General features: G+C 40.6%; 1 protein-coding gene across 4 annotated transcripts in view; it reads left to right on the top strand.

Moving 5' to 3' along the window:
* The window catches only part of mon2 (MON2 homolog, regulator of endosome-to-Golgi trafficking), a 38251-nt gene that overhangs the window by 22625 nt on the left and 5758 nt on the right, over positions 1–9868 (top strand). For 2 of the 4 annotated variants that reach the window (XM_032524706.1, XM_032524704.1), the window contains exons 17-28: positions 331–411; positions 531–604; positions 1040–1130; positions 1355–1456; positions 3079–3081; positions 3950–4060; positions 5517–5692; positions 5925–6087; positions 6719–7012; positions 7213–7411; positions 8101–8744; positions 9059–9202. In XM_032524706.1, the coding sequence (XP_032380597.1) occupies positions 331–411; positions 531–604; positions 1040–1130; positions 1355–1456; positions 3079–3081; positions 3950–4060; positions 5517–5692; positions 5925–6087; positions 6719–7012; positions 7213–7411; positions 8101–8744; positions 9059–9202 (2082 nt within the window). The remainder of the gene's footprint in view (positions 1–330; positions 412–530; positions 605–1039; positions 1131–1354; positions 1457–3078; positions 3082–3949; positions 4061–5516; positions 5693–5924; positions 6088–6718; positions 7013–7212; positions 7412–8100; positions 8745–9058; positions 9203–9868) is intronic. The other 2 variants (XM_032524707.1, XM_032524705.1) reach the window with 1 other exon arrangement.

The following is a 9868-nucleotide window of genomic DNA, read 5'->3' as shown; positions in this document are numbered from 1 at the left end:
CACACACACACACACACACACACACACACACACTCATGTACGCTTCTAATTTTGAATGAGGTAAAATTAACATGTATATGCATAAATGTATGCTTGCACTGCTTATTAGAAAATAAATAACTTACAAAACTAAACTTACATGGAACGATAAAAGCTGATTTAGAATTTAAATTTAATCATTCGGAAATCATTACATTTCTTCTTTTTTGGGTGAAACGTTTGCATTATCTACCAGTATGTCAGTGTACATTTCATGACCTTGCCAGTTGATGTAGCTGTAGTTGCTCCTCTTTTCAACTGTCCTTTGATCTTTTTGCTTTTCTCCCCCAGCACTTAGTGTGGATCCTGGGGCTGAAGCCGGGGGTGGGCGGTGCCCTGAAGCCTGGCCGAGCTGTAGAGGGACCCAGTACAGTGAGTGTTTTTTAGGAACTAAAGCATGGAACTGAGCATGTATTGTGCTGCATATTTTTCTATCTCAATGTTGAAGACGATGAACTAACTGGCTGTGGTTGTGTCCTTAACCTAAACAGGTGCTGACCACAGCGGTGATGACAGACCTCCCCGTCATCGCTAACATCCTGTCCAGACTATTTGAGAGCTCCCAGTAAGGCCCAGTCCTTCATCTGTGAAAATGAACACCTATTATAGAAACTCCAATTACTTATCCCTATGTTCCTAAATAGTCCAGTAAATGTTTTTTTCAGAAATATACTTACTGGTTAATGTCAATGGGGCTAAATGTGCTCATAACTAACGATGACTAAATAGTTGTTTGTTTTGTCTGCAATTCAGTAAACCTTTGTTGTTTGCGGAGAAGTTTTAGACATAATGATGATAAAATTTCAAGTTTGAATCTCTCTACTCTGGTTTGATAAATATTTGTTCATCTTCATTAATAATTATTGTGTTGACCTGAAAAATAACATATATACAGTTTATGTGCATCTGTTTAAAAAATCTAAAATCCTAATATTTGAAACTATCCATGTTATGCAAAATATGCACATATAATATGCAATATGTGGTTTCTGTGATCTAGGTACCTGGATGATGTGTCCCTACATCACCTAATCAACGCTCTCTGTTCCCTCTCCCTGGAAGCCATGGAAATGGCTTATGGAAACAACAAGGTAAAGACTATGTATTTTAGGATTTGGAAACTTGGTTCACTGATTTTTGGATATGTCATTATTTGGCTTTGGTTAAAATGTCAAATGTAGGCTAACATTACAGGATTTGAAAGTTTTATGCTTGTCTATCATAGGTAATCCTGATTATGCATTTGATCAGCAAGGTCAGGGTCCAAGGTGTCCAGTATTTATGTATAGTTTCTATTTTCTTGTCTTGGTTTCAGGAGCCATCTTTGTTTGCTGTGGCCAAGCTATTGGAGACTGGCCTTGTCAACATGGATCGTATAGAGATCCTGTGGAGACCCCTAACTGGACACTTATTGGAGGTAACATCTATTTACAGATACATCCCACAAGATGCAGTGCCACTGTCAACACATTTCATTTAAGTTCTGTGGAAGATGAAAGACAGTTTTATAAATAGTTTATCATTTTGGTAACCAAGGTCACCCAGTAATATCCCTGCAGCTGCTTAAGAAGTGTAATTTATTTAACTTATTACGCTTTGATCAGACTTTATTTCACCTGGTACAATAAGTGTACAAGGAATTTGACCCGTTAAGCATTTCTCTCTAGTTCCAGTTTGTCTAATTTGGTAACAGTATTTGCCACTTTTTCCAGTGCTGAATATGCCATTGCAGATTTGGAACTAAACTTTATAATAATCATAATGATAGCTAGAACCCAAAAGAATGTAAAAATTGCTCCCTTCAACTCTTTTGGTTACCCAGTACCAAAGCTCTAATTCTGACATTCTTTCCATGGAGTCTGGACCACATGTGTGCTGTGGTTTAGTCATGAAGGAGAACAATTGTTGAGTGAGCTAAAGAAGTTTTTCACAATTAGTACACAGTTTATAGTTTTTGATAAAAGTAGAGTGATGGACGTTAATGTCCAGTAGGTTGTAGTGTATACGATTTTCTCATCTGGCCTTTTCATTATTACATATTGGTAAAACTTTCAAAGCTGTAGTATCTTCACCTGATTTTTTAACATACATTTTTAACATTTATTTTTTAATTTAGATTGTTGATATAGCACTATTATTAGAAGAATTTCCCCCACATTTAAGCATACCTTATATGGGACCTGACCACAATTTTAGTTGATGGCTCAGTAATTCTAAATAAATAAAGATGGAAATTCCCATGCATACTTTCCCTGATGATACTAAATGAACAGAAATACATGAAATTGCCTTCTTCAAAAAAATTTTGATCCAGAGTTGCATTTGCTGCTTTTTTTAATTGAAAGTCGACACACATGCAGTAGAGCCCTGGCACATATAGAAGTTACTAACACAGGGTTTTCTGCATGGTCTCTAAAATTTCAAAATCAAAATTGTAGAAGTATTGTGTTCTTAGTCTTAAATCATTTTAAACAGGTCTTAATTATTCTACGTCCATGTACACCACTTCTAATGCTCTTTTTTTATTCTCTGATAGTTTTTTATTTTGCCAGTCCAAATATGATTTTGCTATATTATGGCTCCAAATGAGACCAACATGCTACTTATATTGCAGCCAACCAGCTTACGTGTTATTGCCACAAGTCTCATTTGGATTGTACCGCAGATATAAAACAGAGCAAGTTTAGCTATACTTGGCTTGAAAAAAACTGAATTTAGGGCTTAGTTGATGTTGTTAAATTTCATTCATAATGGTCTTTAAATGGTCTTAAAAAGTCTAAAATGTCAAACTCTGTAACAGATCTGGGTTTAAAGCACTTTGGATCAACTATAGTGTGTAAAGTGCTATGTACTGTAGGTTTGGTTGAATTTACTTGAGTTTGGTTTGTACTACACTCTCTGTATTTATTGGTACCCATCTCGTCATATGTGTAAGAGGATTCTCGTTTTCTATGTATGTAACGATGTGCGTTTAGAGGTTTTCTTCACAATTTCTTTGTCTATCTCCCCTCTCTTTTTGCACTCCTGTCTGTTTTGCAGAAGGTAAGCTCAGATTCCCTCCTCTATAATCATTGGCTTTCCCATCTCCTTTCTTTTTTTCCGATGTGCTCTCCCTCCCTCTCAGTCTGGCACCAACGTGTTGGAGTTGAGAGTTCGTTGTGTCAAAATGTGTCCGCACGGTGCATTTGCTTCTCTGCCAGTGTTTGACCTTCTATTGGTGTGCGCAATTTGCAATGTGAAGCTCTGATTTGACACAGAAGCAGAATCTATAGCTGCACCTGCAAAGAATACTTCATGCTTAGATCAAATGCTGCTTATCTTTCTTTGCAGACTTGTTCAAATTCAGGGCTTTTATATTTTAAAGAAAATGTGATAATGGTATCACTGTCTTTATTTACAGATGTACATTATGATAAAATAGTGATCCGTTTATGATCATACAGGGCTTCTGAAGCCAAATTATTAAATAGATTCACATGGACCATCTGGGTTTTGAAGGGGTACGACTATAGTATCTACTCAGCAGTCTTTCTTTATGCCTCTGAGCAAAACAAAGTTTTCTCCTCTTAGAATCCTTAAGTCTCACGCCATAAAAGTAAACAATTGTTTGAAAAACCTCCCCATAGACCAAAGATGATTAATTTGGAGCAGAAGACCGGTTTTGTATCACGCTAGTGTACTTTTCTCTGCTGAACCTGGCCTTTTCATGTGTATCTACTCTAGTTTTAATGATTACACTGTCTGTCGCAGCATTTCCTGTGATCACAGGGGATTCCAGTCTTTGCTCACTTGTTTCCCACCCACCCACTGTGAACACTGCTGGGAAACACTGTTCTGAACAACCTGTGCGTCAGATCTGTCGTCTTGCACATGTTTCTGCATTTGTGTGTCTATGTGATTTGTCCTGCAGGTCTGCCAACACCCAAACTCCAGGATGAGAGAGTGGGGGGCTGAGGCGTTGACGGCGCTTATCAAGGCTGGCTTGGCCTACAAACACGACCCTCCACTCGCCCAAAATCAGGTAGATAACTCCACTCCACAACAATGTGGAGCACAAACTCACACAACCATTTCCTCTGTCATTTCTTTGCTCTTGGCCCCTCTCTGTCATATGAACACTGTAGAGAGTATTTTATTAGATGTATGTATTATTTGCCTTCTCTGTGTTTCACCCCTAATATTGCTTGTTTGTAATGCTGGTATTTTAAAAAACCTCCTCCACTGGTGCACTTCATGATAGAGAAGAGTGTGTGCCAAAGGCCTTAATGTAGGAAACAAAAATGTCACAGTCACTTTCTCTTGTCACTCACAAACGCAGAGTCTGTGACCTTCACCTTAGTGAGACAGATAAAAGAAATGGCACAGAGAACTGCATGGAGGTTAATAGAAACAGCACTGAGCCAGACAAATGATGGCTGTCCTGTGGAAATGCAAAATACAGTCACTTCTCCAAGGCCTTTCTCGCAGTGTGGGCAAGCTCTTACAATTGCATGTTTAATGTTAAAAAAAAATGTATTCATCCAGCCATCTTATGAAATATAAAAAAGGAGAAATCAGAAACATTTGCGTTGGAATTATTGCCTAAAACACACTGGAAGAGTTCTACAGTTGCAGTGGGAAAAAAAAAGGTAGTTAGTCAAAGTTAGTTACAAATTGAATGTTTATCCTCTACCATGCATCCAAATGGATTTTGCAAAAATGTAAAGCCTTTTTTGAGTTTCCAAATTGCTTTCCTCAGATATGTTGATTCTTGCATAGTTTTTTTCTTCAGAAAAGAGACCAAAATTATCTTAATTGCTACTATATATTAAAAGCCATAACATCTGCCCCACTTTCACATTTAACATCCATAAAAGCATCTGCATTCATTACACTTCCCCACTCATTTCTTCAATCATTTCCTTTACTTTGTACTTGTCTGTATGTCGTCCATGCTACTAGAATTGAGGTTATGCAAGTAATCCATTGTGTTAGAAATAAAGAGAAAGACAGTTCTGATGAATCACATTCAACGACTTCAGAAGCACAAAACTATCGGCCCTGACTTCGACATTGGCAAACTTTAAAATTGCTTAAGGTATTGTTCAGTGTAATGTGGAGTATTACAATCAATTTCAGCGGGCAGCAAAGGTAATGTGTACATGCAACGTGTATTGTATAAATAGAGTTTAAGTTGTTTTTGGCAACCCTTTACAGTCAAATGTCTTAAGCCCTCTTTCATGAGACTGTTTCCACCTGCCCATATACTGTATGTCTCCCCTGAACTGGATTTAATACATTTGTTTAATAAAGATGACCTTTGGATGTATGCACCACATTCACAACGACAACTATTGTAAATGTTGAATGCATTGCATGCAATTGTGTACTACCCAGTTTAATATCAGCATTTACAAGATACATATTTAATCTTTGCAGGTAATTGACACTTAACAAATCAGTTACTATCTCTGTCTTTTTTTTTTTTTATACCCAAGCGACTGCAACTTCTGTTGCTCAACCCCTTGAAGGAGTTGTCCAATGTGCTGCATGCAGACATCCGGCAGAAACAGCTGGAGAGTGTCCTGCAGATCCTGCAGAGCCAGGGAGACAGCCTGGGGCCCGGCTGGCCCCTTGTCTTGGGTGTTATAGGAGCCATCCGCAATGATCAAGGGTAAGATCACAAGGGAGGAGAGAAGATGGAAAAAGCAGACAGGGCTTTACCTATGCTGGAATGGTTGTTTTTTATCAATGCAAATATGTTATTTGTTAGAGTCATCCTAAATGTTTGTTGCTGCTATTATTATTATTATTATTATTATTATTATTATTATTATTATTATTATTATTATTATACCGGCAGTAATTCAAGAAACTGAAAGCGTGCCTGCCATGTTTCCCTTCAGCGAGTCATTGATCCGAACAGCCTTCCAGTGCCTGCAGTTAGTGGTGACAGACTTCCTGCCCACCATGCCTTGCACGTGCCTCCAGATCGTAGTGGATGTAGCCGGCAGCTTCGGCCTGCAGAACCAGGAACTCAACATCAGCCTCACCTCCATTGGCTTACTGGTGAGATAAGTCCTTGTGCTCAATATTTTTAAGCGTTATGCTTGACACACATTCCTGCAAGTGGTTCCTTCTTTACCTTTGCGCTATGTCCTGCAAAGTTGTGCAGAAAAAAACATTTGATCAACTCGTCTACTGGGCTTTAAGATGCCATCAGTTGAATGATGTGATGTTAACGGTCAATTCCCAGGTGTGAATGTTTGAATCTTTGAAGTTGAAGCCGGGCTACGCTAACATGGTTATATAAATGGAAAGAAAACAGGCAATGGCTGCCTCATTTATTATTACTTTGTATTATTGAAATATGAGTAACAGGTTGGACGTGTTTCTTTTCCAATAGTTTTAAAGCTAAAACATAGTATGTGTAAGATGATTAGACATCACAATATCACGTAATTCCTTGTCTTACATTATTTAATCAAATTTAACATCACTTAAGCACTTCGCTGACCTTTCATAGATACTTTGTACAGTGTTCAGGACATGCAAAACCCAATACTGATCTGTGGTTTGCAAGATTATTTTTCTTGGATTGTGGCAGGTCCTGCGAGGTTACTTTATGGTAATAGGATAGCTGAACTGCCAGAAGCATTTTACCAACCTTCCTACCCCCACTTCCCCATTTTACCCACAGTGGAACATTTCAGACTACTTCTTCCAAAGGGGCGAAGCCATCACACAGGAGTTGGAGAGGGAGGAGGAAGCTCTGCAGAAGCAGGCCCAGGAGAAAGGAGAGACCCTGAACAGACCATTCCACCCCGCCCCTCCCTTTGATTGCCTGTGGCTGTGCCTGTATGCCAAGCTAGGCGAGCTGTGTGTGGACCCACGGCCCGCTGTGCGTAAAAGTGCCGGGCAAACGTTGTTCTCCACCATCGCTGCCCATGGGACACTGCTGCAGCAGCCAACGTGGCATGTTGTGGTCTGGAAGGTAACATGCAAGGATTTGTAACTGTCATTGGACTTAGTCATACTGGAGAAGCTGTCATCCATGTTGTTTGTACAGAATACTGTAAACCCCACAATACTGTGGGTCAATTTGTTATCTTATTTTAATTGATTAAAGACACTTAATAAGCTGTCTTTGGAGCTGTCGTTCTGCTATTTGAACTATCTTGGTGTCACCACTAGGTACTGTTTCACCTGCTAGACTGTGTGAGGACGTCATCCACCACAGCAGACAAGGAGAAAATCGAGTCTGGCGGCGGGAACATTCTTATCCACCACTCGCGCGACACCGCTGAAAAACAATGGGCAGAGACGTGGGTGCTGACACTTGCCGGGGTGGCACGCATTTTCAACACAAGGCGGTATCTCCTCCAGCAGTTAGGTGAGCCAGCCATAATCTACTCTGATGCTGTTATATATGAGGTACACTATGACACACTGCTTGCCACAGCCGCCAAAGAATTGTAAACAATGACAATTACATTGAAATGTATTCATAAGTCTGTGCCAAGTGTAGCAAAGATTCAGAAAAGGCATGGCAGTTTTTACTGTTATATTAGCACACATTAAGTCATGTTACGCCCTATGGGGACAGGATTAACATTCCAGGGAGATATGAATAATAAAACATGAGCTCCTCATTAACTGAACTCATCCCTCTGAACATTTAAGCCATTGCCAAAAGACAAAAGGTGACTCACAATATAGAACACATTCCCAGCCTACCACACGTTAAATAAATTAGAAAAAGGCTGCTCTTTTACAGCCTAGGTAAAATGAATAACTGTTGCTGGCTATATAACAGTACGGGCCCTCTATGGTAAATGTATTTCATTGAAAATAGGCTCATATGGATGTTGACAAAATGTATTAACAGGAAACTGGTTGCAACTGATACACCTGTGGTTCTGGCCATAGTTGCAGTATGTGGCATCTTTAAACTTCTGTTAGTTGGCTCGTGTTAGTTTAAAACCTCTTTTATGAAAGTGATAATGGTCACACTTTATTTACAGCTTGCACATGCCTCTAATTGGTCTCACACTCTCCCATCATTGTCCTCTGTATCTGCAGGTGATTTCTTCGAGGCCTGGGAGGTGCTGCTGAACCACATTCAGTCAGCTGCTCTCAGCAAAAACAACGAGGTCTCCCTGGCTGCCCTCAAGAGCTTTCAGGAGATCCTACAGATTGGTACACCTGTTAAAGACTCAGACAAAGCAGGCGATGCATTTGCTGCTATGGGCGTCCCCCCCGTGCTTATTGACCCCCTCTCAGCGTCTGGTCCTGGCAGACCTCTGGTGCGCTCAGATTCACTAGTTGAACGGCTGACGCGATACAACGGTGCTGAGCTGCAGGCCCCTCCCCCAGGGGAGGAGTCAGCCTTAGAAGACTCTGCGCTATGGTGGTCAGCGTGGAACACGTGGTATCGAACAGGAACAGACAGCACAAGACCACCTAGTGGCCCGGCAGAGAAGTTCTCCTTCATCCCCAGCCAGCCCTTCCTCACAGCACTGATCCAGATTTTCCCAGCACTCTACCAGCACATAAAAGCCAACTTCAGTATGGAGGACTTGAAGAAGCTGGGGGTCATCCTCCATGGGGCCGTGTCCGTGCCTATTAGCAGTGATGCCTCACCCTTCATCCTCCCCTCTTTTACTGAGGCGGTGCTCACCAGCTTGCAGGAAGCTGTGCTCACCTCTCTGGATGTTTTACAGAAGGTGGGCTAAGCAAATTGTATTTTAAAAAAAATACTGGTTGTGTTATACATTACATACATTGGGATAAAACACTTCCTTGTACCTTTTAAATGACACCTTTACTTGGTAGCAACCCCAGCCCTCTCTGCTATGAATACCATGCCTTTGAAAAAAAAAAAAAAGACCCATTACGCTCCCTTTCAACCAAAAGTATTTCTTCCCATTTTGTGTCAACTCCGTCCAGGAAACAATGTGTCAGTCTGCTAAATTATGTAATGTGCAGTCCTGTGGTGGATGTCAGCAGTGTTTGTTCCTCCCTTCCCTCCCTGCTGCAGGCCATCTGTGTGGGCCCAGAGAACCTGCAGGTCATGTACCCAGCCATCTTTGAACAGCTGCTACTCTTCGTGGAGTTCTCCTGCAAGCCTCCTCAATACGGCAGGATGGAAACCAAACACGTGGCCAATGCCAAATACAACCAGGTAGGGGAACTTGAACTGGCTGTTTAACTGCTTGGTTTGTATTTGCAATTCATGTCTTCTAACAGTTTGTTTCATTCAAATGTTGGATGGTGTACTCTGTTGTTATTATTGCCATTCTCAACAAGATCGTCACTCTTTTTGTTTTTTTTGTTTTTTTAAGTTAATGAAACACCACTTTCACTCTCTCATTCAGTCTAGTCCTTATGGAACCCCTATCGTGGCCCTTCTTGAGATTGACATGTTCCACTGGACCCCTATTACCAGCCACAAGCCATTTCTTTCTCATATTCGCTCCCTCATGCTTCATCCTGCTGGCAGTCTGCCAGAGAAATGTTTCACTGTTCAGTTCAAAACACAGTTTAAATGCATTTCACTTCACTTATTAAACCACAAATGATTCTCATTTACCTTCAAGAACAGAAGAGTCTTTTCACAACATTGTTCTAAAGTCCAGTGTCTTTCTTACTCAGTGTTGCAAAAACCCAAATCCAGCAGGTGCTATGTCTTCAGGGGAATGTTGAGAGTTGTCTCGATCCAACACTGGCGGGCTGGTACAGAACATTTTATGTATCGAATCCTGACTGCCAGTCTGTTAGTCCTGCATGTGGGGTCCAGTCCTATGAGAATCTAAATCTGTTTAAGTGAGAGGGTTAAAAAAAAAAAAAA

Source organism: Etheostoma spectabile, chromosome 8 (genome assembly GCF_008692095.1).
Source record: "Etheostoma spectabile isolate EspeVRDwgs_2016 chromosome 8, UIUC_Espe_1.0, whole genome shotgun sequence".
In the NCBI taxonomy this organism is placed as follows: domain Eukaryota; kingdom Metazoa; phylum Chordata; class Actinopteri; order Perciformes; family Percidae; genus Etheostoma; species Etheostoma spectabile.
Note: the sequence above shows the minus strand (reverse complement) of the source record. Positions and strands in the feature narration are given on the sequence as shown.